The sequence below is a fragment of the Hipposideros armiger genome, unplaced genomic scaffold (genome assembly GCF_001890085.2).
Source record: "Hipposideros armiger isolate ML-2016 unplaced genomic scaffold, ASM189008v1 scaffold_981, whole genome shotgun sequence".
NCBI lineage: Eukaryota > Metazoa > Chordata > Mammalia > Chiroptera > Hipposideridae > Hipposideros > Hipposideros armiger.
Genome location: NW_017732331.1, coordinates 314,468 through 333,352, shown reverse-complemented (window position 1 = coordinate 333,352; position 18,885 = coordinate 314,468). Strand labels below are relative to the sequence as shown.

General features: G+C 35.8%; 1 protein-coding gene across 4 annotated transcripts in view; it reads left to right on the top strand.

Annotated features, from left to right (window-relative positions):
• Positions 1–18,885, top strand: part of EPDR1 (ependymin related 1) — a 34,492-nt gene that overhangs the window by 8,266 nt on the left and 7,341 nt on the right. The window contains exon 2 of one of the 4 annotated variants that reach the window (XR_002122600.1): positions 15,930–16,030. The exons of 1 other annotated variant lie outside the window; for it this stretch is intronic. Coding sequence is in view for 2 of the 3 variants with exons in the window: in XM_019631058.1 (XP_019486603.1) it covers positions 13,505–13,631 (127 nt within the window). In the remaining variant the exon portion in view is untranslated. Of the gene's footprint in view, positions 1–13,504; positions 13,826–15,929; positions 16,031–18,885 lie in introns of those variants that run through there. 2 more of the 4 variants (XM_019631056.1, XM_019631058.1) reach the window with 2 other exon arrangements.

Sequence of the window (18,885 nt, the reverse complement as noted above, 5' to 3'; positions counted from 1 at the left end):
TAAGTATTTTGTTGGGAGATATTTTAAAACCATGTACACATCCCATTCTTCATTAAACTTTCAATGTATTCATTTATATGAGCATGGACTCAAGGATTCTCATTGTATTTCATTTGCTCTCATTGTTTATTTTGATGTTCAAATTGTCCTAGATTTAGCCAGTGGAACCCTCTTCAAGTTGGTTTCCATGTTCTTTTGACATGTCTCTATTATTCTTTGTGTACTTCCTTGCTTTCTGGCACCATAAGATTTCAAGATCATCTGTATTTTCCCTGCCACAGTGTTGGAATAATCCATTTCTCAAGAAGCTCTAGTTACTGTTACTGGAGGATAACATTTAGAAGCCAAGATCTCTGCTCTAGTTGTGCTCATGGCTAGTGGGTGGGGCCAGTTCCAGGCCCTCTCAGTAGACAAAGCAAGGGGATATAGGTTTGTATTCTCTCTCTCTCTCTCTCTCTCTCTCTCTCTCTCTCTCTCTCTCTCTCTCTCCTCTCTTTCTCTCTCTCTCTCTCACACATACACATACACACATTTACATCTGCATTTATTTCTACACTTCTAATTTTAATTCATGAAGTTATTTATACCAATACCTCCAATTCTAACCTACCACCACATGATTCATTCTAGTTTTCTTCTGTTCATTTTTGTAAGTCCCTGCTCAGAGAAAAAGAGCTCCCATAATTCAGTTGCAGTAGGTAACCAGTTGTGTATTGCCATGATGCCCCTCCCTATATGGATGTCTTCCTGTCCCCACTTGGGCTCTGCACCACAGGCATGAGCATGCAGATGTCCACTTCACTCGTCCCTGTCTGATGGCTCTAAATTGTTCAATGAGAGGGAGGGGGAGATCACCTTATTTTTTCTGTATGTTTGTTTCCTTTTGGATCTTTCAGAGTAACATCATTGTAAATGCTCATAATGTGTCTGTGGCTGAGGGAGGTAAGTTAGTATGAAGGGTTCAACACATTTATTTGATCACAAACCCTGCTTTGCATGGATTGGACTTTCATTTTATGAAATCATTATTTTCAGAATTTCAGGAGAATAACTCCTTTTGACTTTATTCTGTACTCTTGATCCCTCATGACTGGAGCCAGCATTTTCTATTAGCTCAGATGTATGACTGCTTGTGGCCTTTTGATCCTTGAAAAATAAACCACGCTGATTTGCAATACTGAGTTTTTCTTCAAGAAAAAGATTTTCTTGGAAGCACATAAAGTTTACTTTAAGAGGCTGAATTCAATGGGTCCATTGACTCTGGATTTCAGAGGATTGATGCTGGGATGTGGAAGGAGAAGCAGACAATGAGGAGCAAGACATTCCAAGGAAGATAAGCCCAGGAGAGTAAAGGACCAGCCGATATAAGACCAACTTATAAATAGAAGCCAGAGTGATTGTCATACTGCTCTGAAAAGATCTCTCCTTCTCTCCATAAACCTTGAGCTCTTTCTTCCTGATTCTGACCTCAGAGAGGATGGTCAGGGGCAAAGTGCCCAAAGATCTGAAAATATTCCACCAATTAGTGGTTTGTTTTTCCTGGAATAAATGTGATATTTTTATATTTCTCCAATTCCAGTAAAAATCTTCTATTTTCCCTTATAATTTCTTTTATTTTACCCATCTTTAAAGAAAAAAAGTCTTCTCTTGCTCTTACTAGCTGAAACCCCGTTCTCCCCTTCTATTTAAAGCAAATCTCATGCCAACTCTAATTTCTTTCCTCCCTTGCTCTCTTGAACCCCCTGCCCTCAAGTCACACTTTCACCATCACAACTCTACTGAAGCTGCTATGGTCAAGAGCAACGTGCTCCACATTACTAATCAAGTGACCTTTTATCAGTTCTCATTTTACTGCTGGTCATTTCTTCCATCTTGATATACTTTTTTCACGTGGCTTCTAGGACACTACACTCTTCTGGTTCCCTCTTCTACCTCATCTCCTCTCCATTTCAGTCTCCTTTGCTCTTCCTCCTCTTCTCTTGGAGCATTAATAATGGCAGAATGTCCCAGGGCACAAGCTTTCCAGGCCTTTACTGTTTTGTCTATACTCCTCTCTTTGTTGATCTCATGTAGGCTATGGCTTTAAATGCCATCTTTACATGAGGACTCTCACATGTGTATCTCCAGCCAATAGCTCTCTCCTGAACTCTACACTCAGATATCCAAATGCTCTGTTGCGTTCATTTGAATTTCCAGTGGTCATCTCAAACTCAGCATGTCCAAAACTGATGCCTCCCATGCAAACAAACAAAATCTCTTCCTCTTGAAGTTTTCTTTATTTCAGCCAATAGCCACTCCAGTTGCTTAAGATCAACCCTTGGAATCATCATTGCTTTCTTTTTCTCCCATTGCCACAAATAATCCATAAGCAAATCCTGTTGACCCTACTTTTGATATATACCCAGAATCTGAACACAACTTCACTATCATTATGGTCCACACCTTCATCATTCTTGCCTAGATTTTTTGCAGCAGCCTCTTAATGAGTTCCCCTACTTTTATCCCTGCCTCCTTTGGTCTATTCTTAACACAGGAGCCCAAGTGATATTGCTAAAAAGTCGTATCATGTTACTTGTCTGCTCAAACTCCTCCAACGCCTTGCTATTTCTCAGAATAAACGTGCTTATGAGGACCCGATCACCCTACGGGAGCTGCTTCCCCACCCCTCCCCGCCTTGCCTCTGACCTTGTTATTCCATCATCCATCCATTATCACATTAGCAGCTCACTCACTCCAGCTCATGGCCTCAGCATGCTATCCCTTTGGCATTTGTGTTTTTATTTCTGCTTAGAAAGCCTTTTCCCTAAAATGCTGCATGGTCCACTCTCAGATTAGACTGTCTCTCCTCTCCACATTCTTACATACCACATCTCGCTGCCTTATGTGTTCAAGATACGTACCACTATCTAACATACTATTTAATATTTTTTGAGTCTGTTCTCTCATCTCCCCTGCCTCTCCTGCCCCAAAGTAAGACTCCATAAGTCAGGGATTTTTGTCTGGTTGTTGTTTTATCTCCAGTGCCATAGAACAGGGCTAGATTACATTTCTTTTTTAAATAAGGGAATGAGGGAATGAGTTATAATGATAACATGTTTATTGTAGAAGGACATCTGAAATACAAGTACACAAAGAATAAAGTAAAAATGGTTCATAACTGCCCAACTAATATAACTGTTGTTAACATGTTCTGAATATCCTAGGTAATTTTTAGATGCACAGTATAAATACTGTAACACAGACTGACTCATAATGTTTTTTTTCACTTAAAGCATTCTGCAAGCTCATCCATACAGACTACTCGATTTCTGTCATCTTCAAACTCCTGGCTTCTCCTTATTCAGGTCTCAGCTTGTCATCTTCTCAGACAGGCCTCCTGTGACCATCAAACAACGTTCTCCTCACAAGCCACTCTCCATCATATCTCATTCTGTTTTGCTCAGGACACTATCACTGTGTGGCATTCTCTTGTCAGTTCAGTAGTCTGGTGTTTATTGTGTGTCTCTCTTTTCCATAGTGGGAGAATGTTACCAATCTGGTTTATTAGCAAATCCCCAGCACCTAAAGGTGCTTGGCACATAGAAAATCTCAATAAATATGTGTAGAGTGAAGAAATTCCATTTTTTTGTGTATTTAAATTTTTATTTTTATTTTTCAATTACAGTTGACACTCAATATTGCATTAGTTTCAGGTGTACAGCATAGAGGTTAGATATTCATATAACTTACAAAGTGATCCCCCCAGTAAGTCTTGCACCCACCTGACATCATGTCTAGTTATTATATTACTGATTATATTCCCTAAGCTGTACTGTACATCCTCCCTGTGACTATTTTGTAACTGCCAATTTGTACTTAATCCAGTCACCTTTTTTACTCAACCCCTGAACCTGCCCCCCCAAAAAAATCTGGCAACCAATAGTTGGTTTTCTGTATCTATAAGTATGTTTCTAGGTTTTTGTTTTTGTTTGTTTTGTTCTTTAGATTCCACATATAAGTGAAATCATATTGTATCTATCTTCCTCTGTCCAACCAATTTCACTTAGTACAATACCTTCTAGGTCCATCCATGTTGTCACACATAGTAAGACTTCATTCTTTTTACGGCTGAGTAATATTCCATTGTATGTAGTACAACTTCTTTATGTCTTTTGATTGGAGCATTTAATTCATTTACATTTAAGGCAATTATTGATAAGGGTGTAGTTATTGCCATGTCATTGTTTTCTGATTGTTTTTGTAGTTTTTCTGTGTTCCTTTCTTATTGTCTTGCTCTCTTCTCTTGTATATTGACAACTTTCTTTAGCGTTGTGTTTGCATTCCTTTCTCTTTATTTCTTATATATTTTTGGTTTGTGGTTACCACGTGCTTCATATGTACTAAGCTATGTTTACAGGAGTCTATGTTAGGTTGATGGTCCCTTAAGTTCAAACGCATTCTATAATCACTACCATTTTTACTCACCCCTTCTTCACTTATGATTTTGTTATTATTTTTTACTTCTTTTCTGTGTGTTTGTGTGTATCCCTTAATTTACCTTTGTAATTACACATGATCATCCTACATTTGCCTTTTAACTTTTGTACTAGCTTTAGTGTTGGTTGATCCATTGCTTTGATTATGCGTTTGCTTTTGTCAATGAAAATATTTTTCTTTGTGATATTTTCTAATTCATACTTATTTTTTTCTTCCTCTTAAAGAAGTCCCTTTGATATTTCTTGTAATACTGGTTTGGTGGTGATGAACTCCTGCAGCTTTTTCTTGTCTGAGGAGCCCTTTATTTCTCCTTTGATTCTAACTGATAGCTTTACTGGGTAGGGTAACCTTGATTGTAGACCTTTCCTTTTCATTACCTTGAATATTTTGTGCCAATCCCTTCTGGCCTGCGAAGTTTCTGCTGAGAAATCAGCTGAATATCTTATAGAGCTCCCTTGTAGGTAACTAATTGCTTTTCTCTTGCTGCTTTTAAGAGTCTCTCTTTGTCGCTAACCTTTGGCATTTTAATTATGATGTGTCTTGGTGTGAGCCTCTTTGAGCTCATCTTGTTTGAGACTCTTTGTGCTTCCCGGGCTTGTATCTCTATTTCCTTTGCCAGGTTAGGGAAGTTTTCGGTCATTATTTCTTGAAATAGGCTCTCAATCTCTAGCTCTCTCTCTCTTCTTTTTCTGGTACCCTTATGATGCAAATGTTGTTATGTTTGATGTTGTCCCAGAGGCCTCTTAAATTCTCCTCATTTTTTTAGATTCTTTTTTCTTTTTGCTGTTCTGCGTGGGTGTTTTCTGCTACCTTGTCTTTCAAATCATTGATTCAATCTTTGGCTTCATCTGATCTGCTGTTGATTCTATCTAATGTATCCTTCATTTCAATCACTGTACTCTCCATTCCTGACTGATTCTTTTTATGTTTTCTATCTCCTTTTTCTATGTTTTCTATCTCTTTGTTTAAGTTCTCACTGAGATAATCTATTCTTCCCCCAAGTTCATTGAGCATCCTTTAAACCAGTGTTTTGAGCTCTTTATTTGTTAGATTGCTTATCTTCATTTTGTTTAGTTTTTTTTTCTGAAGTTTTATTCTATTCTTTTATTTAAGACATGTTTCTTTGTTTCCTCATTTTGCTGCCTCCCTGGTTTTGCTTCTGTGTGAAAAAGGTAGATCTGCTACATCTCCCAGTTTTGGCAGAGAGGCCTTATGCAGCAGGTGTCCTGTGGGACCCAGTGACACAGCCTCTCTGGTCATCTGAGCTGGGTGCTCCAGGAGTGTCCTTTGTCTAGGTTGTATATGCCCCCCTGTTATAGTTGAGCCTTGATTGCCATTGACATATCAGTGGGTGGGATTGACCCTCAGGCTGACTGGTTGTGAAGACTGGTCATAACTTCAGCGGACAAACTGTTGGGGGGGCTAACTGCCCAGAGTGGGATTTGCCTTAGTGAGGCTCATGTGCTTGCCAAGTGTACCCTTTTGGCGTGTCATTTGTAATATTAATTGAGTAGTGTTCTGGTATGGTCTGAAGTCGGCCACTTGGTGTGTTGGTTCTGAGGCTTCTTGAGTGGTGCAGGCCAAGTTCACTGCCTGATAAGACCTATGAAATGATCTTAGGTTGGTAGCTGCCTGTGCTGAGTTTATAGGCACCTGGAAATTGTTATGCTGTGAACTGAGACAGGATGCCACTAGTGCCAGCCTTGGGGTCACTTAGTAAGGGGTACAGGGCATGCCAAGGCCAGCTGATGCTTGTTTGGGGTTTGTGGACCTTTGAAAGATTTTAGGAAAGTCCACAGTGTGGGCCCAGGTTTGCCCTTTGTGTGGGTTAGCCTCTGAAAGAGGTTCCTGCCAGGTGCATGAATTGAGTGGTGCGGGGCCTCAGAGAATCACCAGGGTGGGGCGAGAGTGGAATTAGTTGGGTTAATGGAGACTCAGACTTGGCACCTCCCTGCACCTGCCAGCTATGTGGAGGGAGACTCAGCAAAGGAGCAAGGCTTTTCATCCGGCACTGGAGAAAGCTGCCCCTACAGACCTTGCCCTAAAGCCAGACAATTCAGTTCTTCCTTGTATGTTGCTGGTGGTTTTTGAGCTGCTGTCCCTTCTTGGGAGCTCAGAGTGAGTGTGAGCAAGTGAGTCTGTGCTCAGGCCCTTTAAAAGGATGCCTGGGACTCTAGCAGCCCTCTGTCTCACCCAGACTGAGTCCCTGCTGATCTTATCAGCCAAATATTCTGGGCACTCCTCTTCCCCACACTGGTGCTCTGGGCTGGGGTGTCCAGTGTGGGGCTGGAATCCCTTACTCTTCAATGGGTACCTCTACAACCAAGAAATCCCTCCAGATTCTTAACCACCACACATGGGTATGGGGCCAGCCATTCTGTGTCTCCACCACTTCTACCAGTCTCCAGGTGGCTTCTTCTATATATCTTTACTTATAGGAGTTCTGTTTGGCTAGTCTTCAGGTGGCTCCCAAGAGTGGTTCTATAATTTCATTGTAATTTTGATGTAGTCATGGGAGGAGATGAGCACAGCATTTACCTACTCCACCATCTTGACTGGGAGTTGAATAAATTTCATTTTTATCATTATGTATAACTTTTTAATAGTCTGCTTGATTTCATTTGGTATCATTTTACTTAAGATTTGTTTCTAATCCATAGCCACAATTTAGCTTAGTTTTAATTTTTATGCTTTATATATTTTAGTGTCATGCTTTTCATAACTTTGTAAAGTAATTGCCAAGCTCTCTATGTTTCTTTATTCTCTAAAGCCTTGAGGTTGGAAAAGACTAATTCATGAAACCATTTGGACACAATGGTTTTGAAGACATAACTTTTGAAGAGGTAACTCTTTGATCTATTTTTAAGTTCAAAGACCAAAGATGTAAGAGCTCATTAGGCCATTATAAGGATTTTTCCTCTGGTTATTTATCCACTTAGCTTTCTGCTTCATTCTGAGTCATTTTATTTATTTACATTTTCCTAGGAAATCTTCCATTTCATCAAGATTCTATTTATTATGTTTCTACATGATATTTTATTAACTTTTAAACAACTCCACCATCTCTATATTGACACTCTGTTTTCTTCCTAACAGTCTATATTTGTATTTTCTTTTTCCTCATAATTACATTTTAAACTATACAGTCATGGATTTGTGCAATGGTGTTATGGTGTATTATTCATTTATATTTTACATTATATTTCCCTTATTAAGTATAATTTTTGACATCAAATTACACTGCCTACCCATATTTAAATTTTTTTTTCCAATTGGGGAATTAGGGGAGGGGAACAGTGTTGGGGAATTGGGGAGGAGGACCAGCCAAGTTGTTGTTCTTCAGTCTTAGTTGTGGAGGGCACCAGACATCATCCCATGCGGGAGTTGAACCAGCAGCCTTGTTGTTAAGAGTGCATGCTTTATCCACTGAGCCATCTGGGTGGTAGCTCAGCTCAAGGTGCCCAGTTTAGTGTTAGTTGCAGGTGGTCATAGCCTACCATCAAACAGGCAATCTTGTTGTTAGGATCATGTGCTCTCAACAGCTGAGCCATCCTGCCACCTGATGGCAGCTCAGCAGCAGCTCACCTCGGGCACAGCATCACTGGCTTATGTGGGAATCGAACCAGAAGCCCTGTTGCTCAGAGCTTGCACTCTTAAGCTAACTCTTAACCAACTGAGCCACTTGGCTGACCCTTGAATATTTTTAAGCAGGGTTGTAGTGGTGCTCCCCCATGGGAGGGCATATCACAACCTCCAGAAGTGGATCTCTCAAGTTTTTTTCTTTTTAAAAAAAAAATATTTTTCAATTTTTTTATTAGTTTCATGTATACAAAACAATAGTAATTACACATTTGTATACCTCACAAAGTAATAACCCCAATAAATCTATTACCCATCTGACACTGTACATAGTTATTACAATATTGTTAACTGTATTCCCCACACTGTACTTTACATCCCTGAGACTCTTATGGAATTACCAATTTATACTTCTTAATCCTTTCCCCTTTCTCACCGAGCCCCAAAACTATCCTCCCATCTAGTAAGCATCAATTTGTTCTCTGTATCTATGGGTCTGTTTCTATTTTGTTTGTTTGTTTGTTTTGTTCTTCAGATTCCATGTGTAAGTGAGATCATATGGTATTTGTCTTTCTCACTCTGACTGATTTCACTTAGCATAATACCCTCTAGGTCTATCCATGTTGTCACAATAGTAAGATTTCATTATTTTTTATGGCAGGGTAATTTTCCATTTTATATATGTACCACAATTTCTTTAGCCAGTCGTCTATCGATGGGCATTTCTGTTGTTTCTTATCTTGGCTATTGTGAATAGCACTGCAGTGAACATCGGGATGCATATAGCTGTTTGAATTAGTATTTTGGATTTCTTTAGATAAATACTCAGGATTGGAATTGCTGGGTCACCAGGTAGTTCTATTTTAATTTTTTGAGGAACCTTCATATTGTTTTCCACAGTGGCTGTACCAATTTGTAATTCCATGAACAGTGAATGAGTGTTCCCTTTTTTCCACATCCTTGCCAACACTTGCTGTTTGTTGACTTATTGATAATAACCATTCTGACAGGTGTGCGGTGATATCTCATTGTGGTTTTATTTGCATTTCTCTGATGATTAGTGATGTTGAACATCTTTTCATATGCCTATTGACCACCTGTATGTCCTCCTTGGAGAAATGTCTATTCAGGTCCTCTGCCCATTTTTAAATTGGATTCTTTATGTTTTTTGGCATTGAATTGTATCAGTTTTTTTATAACAAATTTTGGATATTAAACCATTATCCAGATGTATCATTGGTGAATATCTTCTCCAATTCAGTAGGACATCTTTTCATTTTTTTGATGGTTTCTTTTGCTGTGCAAAAACTTTTTTGTTTGATGTAGTTCCATTTGTTTATTTTTTCTTTTGTTTCCCTTGCTTGAGGAGATGTATCAGTAAAAATATTACTCAGAGTATGTCTGAGAGTTTACTGCCTATGTTTTCTGCTAGGAGTTTTATGGTTTGGGGTCTTACATTTATGTCTTTAATCCATTTTGAGTTCATTCTTGTATACTGTGTAAGAAGGTGGTCTAGTTTTGTTTTTTTGCATGTATCTGTCCAGTTTTCCCATCATCATTTATTGAACAGAATGTCTTTACCCAATGTATGTTATTGCTTCCTTTGTCATAAATTAAATGACCTTATAGGCATGGATTCATTTCTGGGCTCTCTGTTTTCCTTCATTGATCTATGTGTCTTTTGGTTTTTTTTGGCAGCCCCGTGCTGTTTTGATTACTGCGGGCTATAGTATAGTTTGATACCTCCAGCTTTGCTGTTCTTTCTCAAGATTGCCATGGCTATTTGGCATCTTTTATGGATCCCTACAAATTTTAGCATTATTTACTCTAGTTCTGTGAAAAATGCCATGATATTTTGATGAGAATTGCATTGAATCTATAGATTGCTTTGCATAGTATGAACATTTTAACTATATTAATTCTTCGTATCCATGAGTATGATATAGTCTTCCATTTATTTGTATCTTTAATTTCTCTCTTCAATGTCTTATAATTTTCTGAGAACAGGTCTTTTACTTCCTTGGTTAAGTTTATTCTTAGGTATTTTGTTGTTTTTGATGCAATTGTTTTCTTAATTTATCTTTCTGATAGTTTATTATTGGCATATAAAAATGCAACCAATTTCTGAATATTATTTTTGTACCTGCTACTTTACTAAATTCATTAATCAGTTCTAAAATATAATAGTTTTTGGTGGAATCTTTGACATTCTCTATATATAGTATCATGTCATCTGCAAATAATGACAGTTTTAATTTTTTCTTTCACGTTTAGATGCCTTTTATTTCTTTTTCTTGTCTGATTGCTGTGGCTATGACTTCCAATACTATGTTGAATAAAAGTGGTGAAAGTAGACATCCTTGTCTTGTTCCTGATTGTAAAGAAAATGCTTTTAGCTTTTTCCCATTGACTATGTTATAGCTGTGGTTTTGTCATATATGGCCTTTATTGTTTTAAGATATGTTCCCCCTATTCCCACTTTGCTAAGAGTTTTTATCATAAATGGATGCTGGATTTTGTCAAACACTTTTTCTGCATCTATTGATATGATCATATGATTTTTATTTTCTTTATGTTATGTATCACATTAATTTATTTGCAGATATTGAACCAACCTTGCATACCAGGAATGAATCCCACTTGATTGTGGTATATGATCTTTTTAATGTATTGCTGAATTCAGTTTGCTAATATTTTGTTCAGGATTTTTGTATCTATGTTCATCAAGGATATTGGCCAATAGTTTTCTTTTCCTTCCTTCCTTCCTTCCTTCCTCCCTCCCTTCCTTCCTCCCTCCCTTCCTTCCTTCCCACCTTCCTACCTTTTTTCTTTCCTTCCTTCCTCCCTTCCTTCCTTCCTTCCTTCCTTCCTTCCTTCCTTCCTTCCTTCCTTCCTTCCTATTTTATAATGTCTTTGTCTGGTTTTGGAATCTGGGTAATGGTAGACTCGTAGAATGAGATTAGAAGCCTTCTTTCCTCTTGAATTTTTAGGAATAGTTTGAGAAGAATAGGTGTTAATTCTTTGACTGTTTGGTAAAATTCACCTGTGAAGCCATCCAGTTGAGGATTTTTGTTTGTTGCAAGCTTGTTGATTATTGATTCAATTTCATTAGCAGTAATCAGTTGGTTCAGATTTTCTGTTTTGTCTTGATACAGCCTTGGAAGATTGCATGCTTCTAGGGACTTATCCATTTTTTCTAGATTGTCCAATTTGTTGGCATATAATTGCTCCTAGTATTTTCTTAATTTTTTTTGTATTTCTGTGGTGTCCGTTGTCACTTCTCTTTCATTTCTGATTTCATTTATTTGTGACATCTCTCTTTTTTTTCTTCATAAGTCTGGTTAAAGGTTTGTCAATTTTGTTTATCTTTTCAAAAAACCAGCTCTTGGTTTCATTGATCTTGTGTATTGTTTTTTTAGCCTCTATTTTGTTTATTTCCTTTCTGATCTTTATTATTTCCTTTCTCCTACTCACTTCAGGTTTTGTTTGCTGTTCTTATTTCAGTTCCCTTAAGTGTAAAGTTAGATTATTTATTTGAGATTTTTCTTGTGTCTTGAGGTGGGTCTGCATTGCTATGAATTTCTCTCTTAGAACTGCTTTCACTGTGTCTTATAGATTCTGAGTCGTTTTATTTTCATTTTCATTTGTCTCAGGTGTCTTTGATACATTCCTTGATCTCACTGTTTACCCATTCATTGTTCAGTAGCATGTTATTTAGTCTCCAGGTGTTTGTGTATTTTTCAGTTTTTTTTTCTTGTAATTGGTTTCTAGTTTCATATTGTTTTGGTAAGAGAAGACGCTTGATATGATTTTAGTCTCCTTAAACTTATTAAGACCTGTTTTGTGGCCTAACGTGTGATCAATCTTGGAAAATATTCCTTGTGCACTTGAAAATAATGTATATTCTACTGCTTTGGAGTGAAATGCTCTAAAAATATCAATTAAATCTATCTGGTCTAGTGTGTCATTTAAGGCCACTGATTTCTTGTTGCTTTTCTGTCTGAAAAATTGTACATTGGTGTCAAAGGGGTGTTAAATTCCCCTACTATGCTTGTGTTACTGTCAATTGCTTCTTTTTTGTTCCTCAATATTTGCTTTATATATTTAGGTGCTCCTATGGTGGATACATAGATGTTTACTAGGGTTATGTCCTTTTGTTGGATTGATTCCTTTATCATTATGTAATGTGCTTCTTTGTCTCTTATTATTGTCTTCATTTTAATGTCTCTTTCATATAATATAAATATTGCTACTCCAGCTTTCTTTTGCTTGAATTTGTGTGAAATATCTTTTTCCATTCCTTTACTTTCGGTCTGTGTGTGTCTTTAGATCTGAGGTGGGTCTCTTGTAGGCAGCATATGTATGGGTCTTGCTTTCTTATCCATTCAGCTACCCTATGACATTTGATTGGAGCATTTAGTTTATTTACATTTAAAGTGATCATTGATAGGTTCATAGTTATTGCCATTTTATTATTCATATTTTTTATCTTCTTTAGTTAGCTTGTTTCCCTCTTTTTCTTCTTAAAGAAGTTCTTTTAATATTTCTTGTAATACTGGCTTGGTTGTAATGAATTCCTTTAACTTTTTCTTATCTGGAAAGTTCCTGATCTTGCCTTCAATTTTAAGTGATAGCCTTGATGGGTTGTAGGCACTTGTTTTTCATCACTTTGGAAAAAAATATATCTATATATAGAAAGATATAATTTATATATAAATTGTATATATATTTATTATTATTATTATTATTATTATTATTATTGCAGAAGTATTTATTTAGGTACCACTCGGTATGTTGAAAAGTATTTTAAGTGCTTGGGTGGTTTCTAGTTTTTCCTTCTTTCATCATGCTGAGTCAAACCTCTAAAAGGTCAACTTCTTCACTTGTTAAAACACAGATTTTTATAGTGTGTGTGTTTGTACAAACTTGTAAGTAGTTTTGCCACAAGGTCTTCTATTAAAAAAGAAACATATTATTCTACTCATTTTATTATTCACTGCAACTTCTTTTATACTAATATTCTTATTGACCTGAATCATTTATTTTGATTCAGTTTATGTTCTAGTCAGCTAAACAATGTATTCAACTAATTTTTTTGAGAGAGGGTACTGTTACGGTGGTATACTTTCAGAGACTTTGAATGTCTTTAAACATCTACTTATTGCTGTCTTATGTAATGACAACTTTGGGGATATTTAATTCATTGGGTAATAAATAATATTTTTACTTAAATTTTTTATGGCATTTAAGGTTTTAGCAGAGAAGTCTAATACCTAAAGTAATTTTGATTTAGTTTCAATAATTTTTTTCAACTCAAGTTTTTGCAGGTTGTTTTCATTATCTTTGAATTTTATTAATTAATGTCTCCAAGTTATGTCTAGTTTTAGGGAAATTTTATCTACTATTTCTGCAGGTTTGATATTCTATATTCTCTCTTTTTTCCTTACAGAATCGCTTTACTTACATGTATTGGTTTTCTCACATCTGTCCCCAAATTTGTTATTCTTTCATTAGTCTTTTTATCACTTTATGTGTTTTGTTTATTTTCTCCTGAGTTCTGGAATAATACCGTTTAATTCACTCTTTCTGTTTTTTGTTTGTTTCTCATAGCCAGTGTACTCTACGCTGCCTCCACTGCATTTTCTATTTTGATAATCATATTTTTCACTAGAAAACTATTCTTGTTTCTTTTTGTCTTAAATACAGCATCATCCCAAATCCCAGTGAATCTAAAAAAATAAAATTTATACTTTAGTTGTATTAACTCTTAGTTCAAAGGGTGTATGTGTGTTTATATTCCAACATGGACGGAAATGATATATTTTTTCTGAAAAGCATAGTGCTGACTCTATGAACATGACTCTTCTTGTGTCCTCCCCACTTTTTTAATACTTCCTGATATGTGGTTCTAGAAATCACTGACTACCATGACAACATGGTCATCTCAATAGTAATGAGGCTGTTTCATTAGTGGTGGTGAAAAAATTGTCATCTTGAACTATTGTCTCATGGGCAGTTTTTTTATTATCTTCCATCAGATGAGAGAATATATGCTTACATATTGCCAATATTCATCCAGATACATTTTTGGAAAACAAAATCTCTTCAATATTTCTTGAGCACCATTTTCCTCTTTTGAACTAGAATCCAAATAGCGGAGGCCCATCACCTTGCAGTTTCTTAAATTGCACACATAATCATTTTTTGATTTTACTTTTCTTAGGGTTGCATTCTCAAGTAATTTAATTTTCTTTTTGTTATATGTGGTTGGCATCAGCTTGCACAATGAGTTTGGGTCTAACACAACAATTTCAAAATAATGTTTTTCTTTTATGTATCATAATTACTGTAGGGTGTAACTCAGTCTTGGTATATGCCAGAATGGCAAGAAGCCGCAGCTCAATTCTTCTTGCTACGAGTCAAAAAGCCAGCATGCATTATTAATCTATCATATTGCATATTAAACAAACCCAAAGTTTGTCCAGTTTCTTCTATAAAAGTCAAAATCCTTTTGTAATCACAGTATAATATTTGTCTACTCCCTTTTTTGTAATTTAATATATCTTGGATGGCCAAGCAGTTCTACATGGATGGGTAGAATCAGTCCTTCCCCTGTGGAAGGAGGGAAGGAGCATAGTGTTAGTGAATTAGAATGAGTCTAGTTGGAAATTAGACAGTGGGTCAAATCTTTGCACTATTATTTACTATTAAGTTATGCTGTGAGCCTCCTATTTTCTCATCTGTTAAAAAAAGAAAGAAAGAGAAAGAAAGAAAGAAAGAAAGACAGAAAGAAAGAAAGAAAGAAAGAAAGAAAGAAAGATAACATGTCAGTCAGCTGAATTTTCTAGTTCTTAGGCTTTTTTTGCTTGTTTGTTTGTTTTTTCCTTACTACGCTAACTCAAGACAGAAAAACAATTGCTTTTTGGCTATAAAGGCAGTAACTATTCAGGGTCATCTCTGCCCTGGCTAGGCTCTGGTATTTGGGTTCTAGGATTAGCCAAATCTTGGGCCCTGAGCATTCTGGAAGGGAAAGCTCTCATAGACTTGTTACAAGGAACCCAACAGGTAATACCTTGTAAAGCACTGGTTTTTACTTATTTCAGTTAAGGTTAAGGTGCTTTTAGCAGCAGCAAATGTGACTATCAGAGGCTTAAACTATAAGGATGTTTGTTTTTTATCTCAGAATTCTGGTAATACATGTTTCTAGGTTTGACTCAACAGTTTCATTAAGGCCCAGATTCTTCTCCATCTATCTACTCTGCCATTCTTAGAATGTTGACTCTTACTTGCAAGATGCCATGCTGACATGTTGCCTCATTGCTTCAAGGTGGCTATCCCCACTACAAGCATTATGTCCTTACCCAACTATGTTCAAAGACAGGAAATAAAGGAAGTGGAATAGGACAGATTGTCTTCCTTTTTATTGCATTGAATTTTTAAAATTTAACTTAGTGACATTGGTTAGTAACATTATATAAATTTCAGGTGTACAACTTTATAATAAAATATCTGTACACTCCATTGTGTGCTCACCACCAAAAGTCTAGTCTCTTTTCATCACAATATGTTTGACTCCCTTTACTATCTTTGGCCTTTCCCCATCCCCCTTCTCCTCTGGAACCACCATTCTTTTGTCTGTATCTTTGAGTTTGTTTGTTTTATTTGTTAGCTCATTACTTTCTGTTTTATATCCCACATATGAATGCACTCATATGGTTCTTGTTCTTTTCCATCTGACTTATTTCACTTAGCATGATACTGTCAAGATCCATCCTTTTTGTTACAAATGGCAATATTTCATTATGTTTATGGCTTAATAGTATTACGTTGTATATATGTACCACATGTTCTTTATTCTCCTTTTCTTTTCTGAGTGAAGAGAAATTTCCAAAGGATTCCCTCTCCCCACAAACATCCCTTTAGGTGTTGAATGCTGGAACCAATTTTACCCCTACCTACAAAAGAGACTAAAAATGTGAGTATATGATGATACTTTCTCAGCTTCTATATTGAGAGGCAGGAAAGGGAGAAAGGGTCGGAATGCCTCCAGGTCTTGTACAAAAGGACCCACTATAGCACTCAGAAATTTACTCTCCTTATTGCTGTATCTCACCTGGATGAATTAACTCTTTTTTTCCCCATAGTAGATCAAATATTATGTGTACAAGTTAAGTGAGTAGTTTTCTTTTTAAATATTAACTGATTGTAATAATTACAACTATAAACAGACTTTCCTATGAAGCTATAATTCTTACATTTATATAACAAATTTGTGCTCACTTCAGCAGCAATATGCTAAGATATATAACAATTATATATTCATTATCTCGAATGATCATAATAATTCTGTAAGCTTCAAAATTTTAGTCTCTCTTTACATATGAGAAATAGAGACATTAAAATCATGATAATATAACTCACCAGTGGTATACTGGTAACCTTGATTCCCCTATCTGAGCTTCTTTACAGTGCTTTTCATGTTGTCTGTACTTTTATCCTGAAGTACGAAAACCACAGAAATGTTTTCTCCTGTCTTATCACAATAAGGTAAACTTTTAGTATCTTTTCTAGTAAAAAGAAATTGATGAAATTCTACATCCAGTTAAAAGTTTCACTGTTCCTTTCTGAGAACACAGTAGTATCTAGTAAAGTATGAAATGGGAATTTCCTTTGACCCAATTATACCAGCCTATAATCTTTCCATTTAATTTGAAACACAGAAAGGCAAAAGAGTGTATCTCCAATTTATATTCAACATTGTTAATATTAATGAATTTTAAATAATAATAAGTGGTCAGGTGTAGGGACTATTGAAGAAAATAAACATAGAAACCCAGGAAGTGCAGGGCCCCAAACAAGATGAACCCAAAGAGGCCCACACCAAGACACAAATAATTAAAATGCCAAAGGTTAAAGACAAAGAGAGAATCTTAAAAACAGCAAGAGAAAAGCAACTAGCTACCTAAAGGGAGCTCTGTCAGTTGATTTTGCAACTGAAACATTACAGGCCAGAAAGGATTGGCACAAAATATTCAAAGTGATGAAAACCAAGGACCTACAAGTAAAGGTACTCTACCCAGCAAACCTATTATTTAAAATTTAAGGAGAAATAAAGAGCTTCCCAGACAAGCTAAAGGAGTTCATCACCACCAAACCAATATTACAAGAAATGTTAAAAGGACTTCTTTAAAAAGAAGAATTTTAAAAAGATTTAAAATAATAATAATAATAATAATAATAATAATAATAAATTGACAATAACTACATCTCTATCAACAATTACTTTAAATGTAAATGGATTAAATGCTCCAATGAAAAGACATAGTGTTGTTGAATGGATTAGAAAACAAGACCCTTACATATGCTGGCTACAAGAGACTCACCTCAGATCAAAAGACATGTACAGACTGAAAGTAAAGGAATGGAAAAAGATATTTCATGGAAATGGAAACAAAACAAAACAAAACAAAAGCTGGGGTAGCAATACTTATACCAGACAAAATAGACCGTAATAACAAGAGACAAAGAAAGACCCAGTAATCCCACTTCTAGGTATTTTTCTGAAGAAACCCAAAACACTACTTCAAAGGGACTTGTGCATCCATATGTTCATTGCAGCATTATTTACAATAGCCAAGAGGTGACGGCAACCTGGGGGTCCATCAATGGATGAATGGATAAAGAAGAGGTGGTACATATATGCATACAATGGAATACTATTCAGCATTGAAACAGAATGAAATCTTGCCATCTGCAAAAATATGGATAGACCTAGAAGGTATTAAGCTGAGTGGAGTAAGTCAGACAAAGAAAAACAAATGCCATATAACTTCACTTTTATGTGGACTCTAAAGAACAAAATAAATAAACAAAACAGAAACAAATTCATAGATACAGAGAACATTTTGATGGTTGTCAGGTGGGAAGGGGGTTGCGGGATGGGTGAAAAAGGTGAATGGATTAAGAAGTACAAATTAGTAGCTACAAAATAGTCATGGGGATAAAAAGTATAGCATAAGGAATATAGTCAATAATATTGTAATAACTGTGTATAGTGTAAGGGCACTAGATTTATCAAGGTGATCACTTTGTAATTTATATAAATGTCTAATCACTGTGTTGTACAGGTGAAACTAATATAATATTCCATGTCAACTGTAATTTTAAAAAGTTATTAAAAGTAAAAATTCCCAAATTTTATTCAGCAAACTGAATCTAACAGCACATTAAAAACAAAGAATACATTATGATCAAGTGAGGCTTATTCCAAGAATGCAAGGATAATTCAATTTTAGGGAATCCATAAACATCTATGAAAACAAACATGTTATCATCTCCTTAGTCTCCAGAAATCTAGTTGATAAAATTCAATAAACATTTTTATGTAAAGCATTCAATAGGAATTAATGGATGCTTCCTTAATGTGATAAAACCTGTACAGTTCTTAATTTACTTAATATTGAAACCATAGTTTCTTTCCTCCACCAAACCCAGGAAAGAGGCAAAGATATCCACTATCTCTATTTTATTTGATATTATGTTGATTTATTGGCCAATATAAGCAGACAGATAAAATAATTAGAGATACAAGGATTAGAAAAGAAGAAACAAAAACTGCCTCTGCTGATGATATGGATGCAGTAGACTTGGAAAACACAAAAGATCTAACAAATAAAACTGATTCAAATGAGATAATTTAGTAAGGTAGCTATATATAAAATTAACATGAAAAGCCAATAGCCTTAATACATACAAACATATAATCTGCTAGAAATTGCAATGGACGAGAAGGTTCCATTTTCAAAAAGCAGCAGCAACAACAGAGATAAA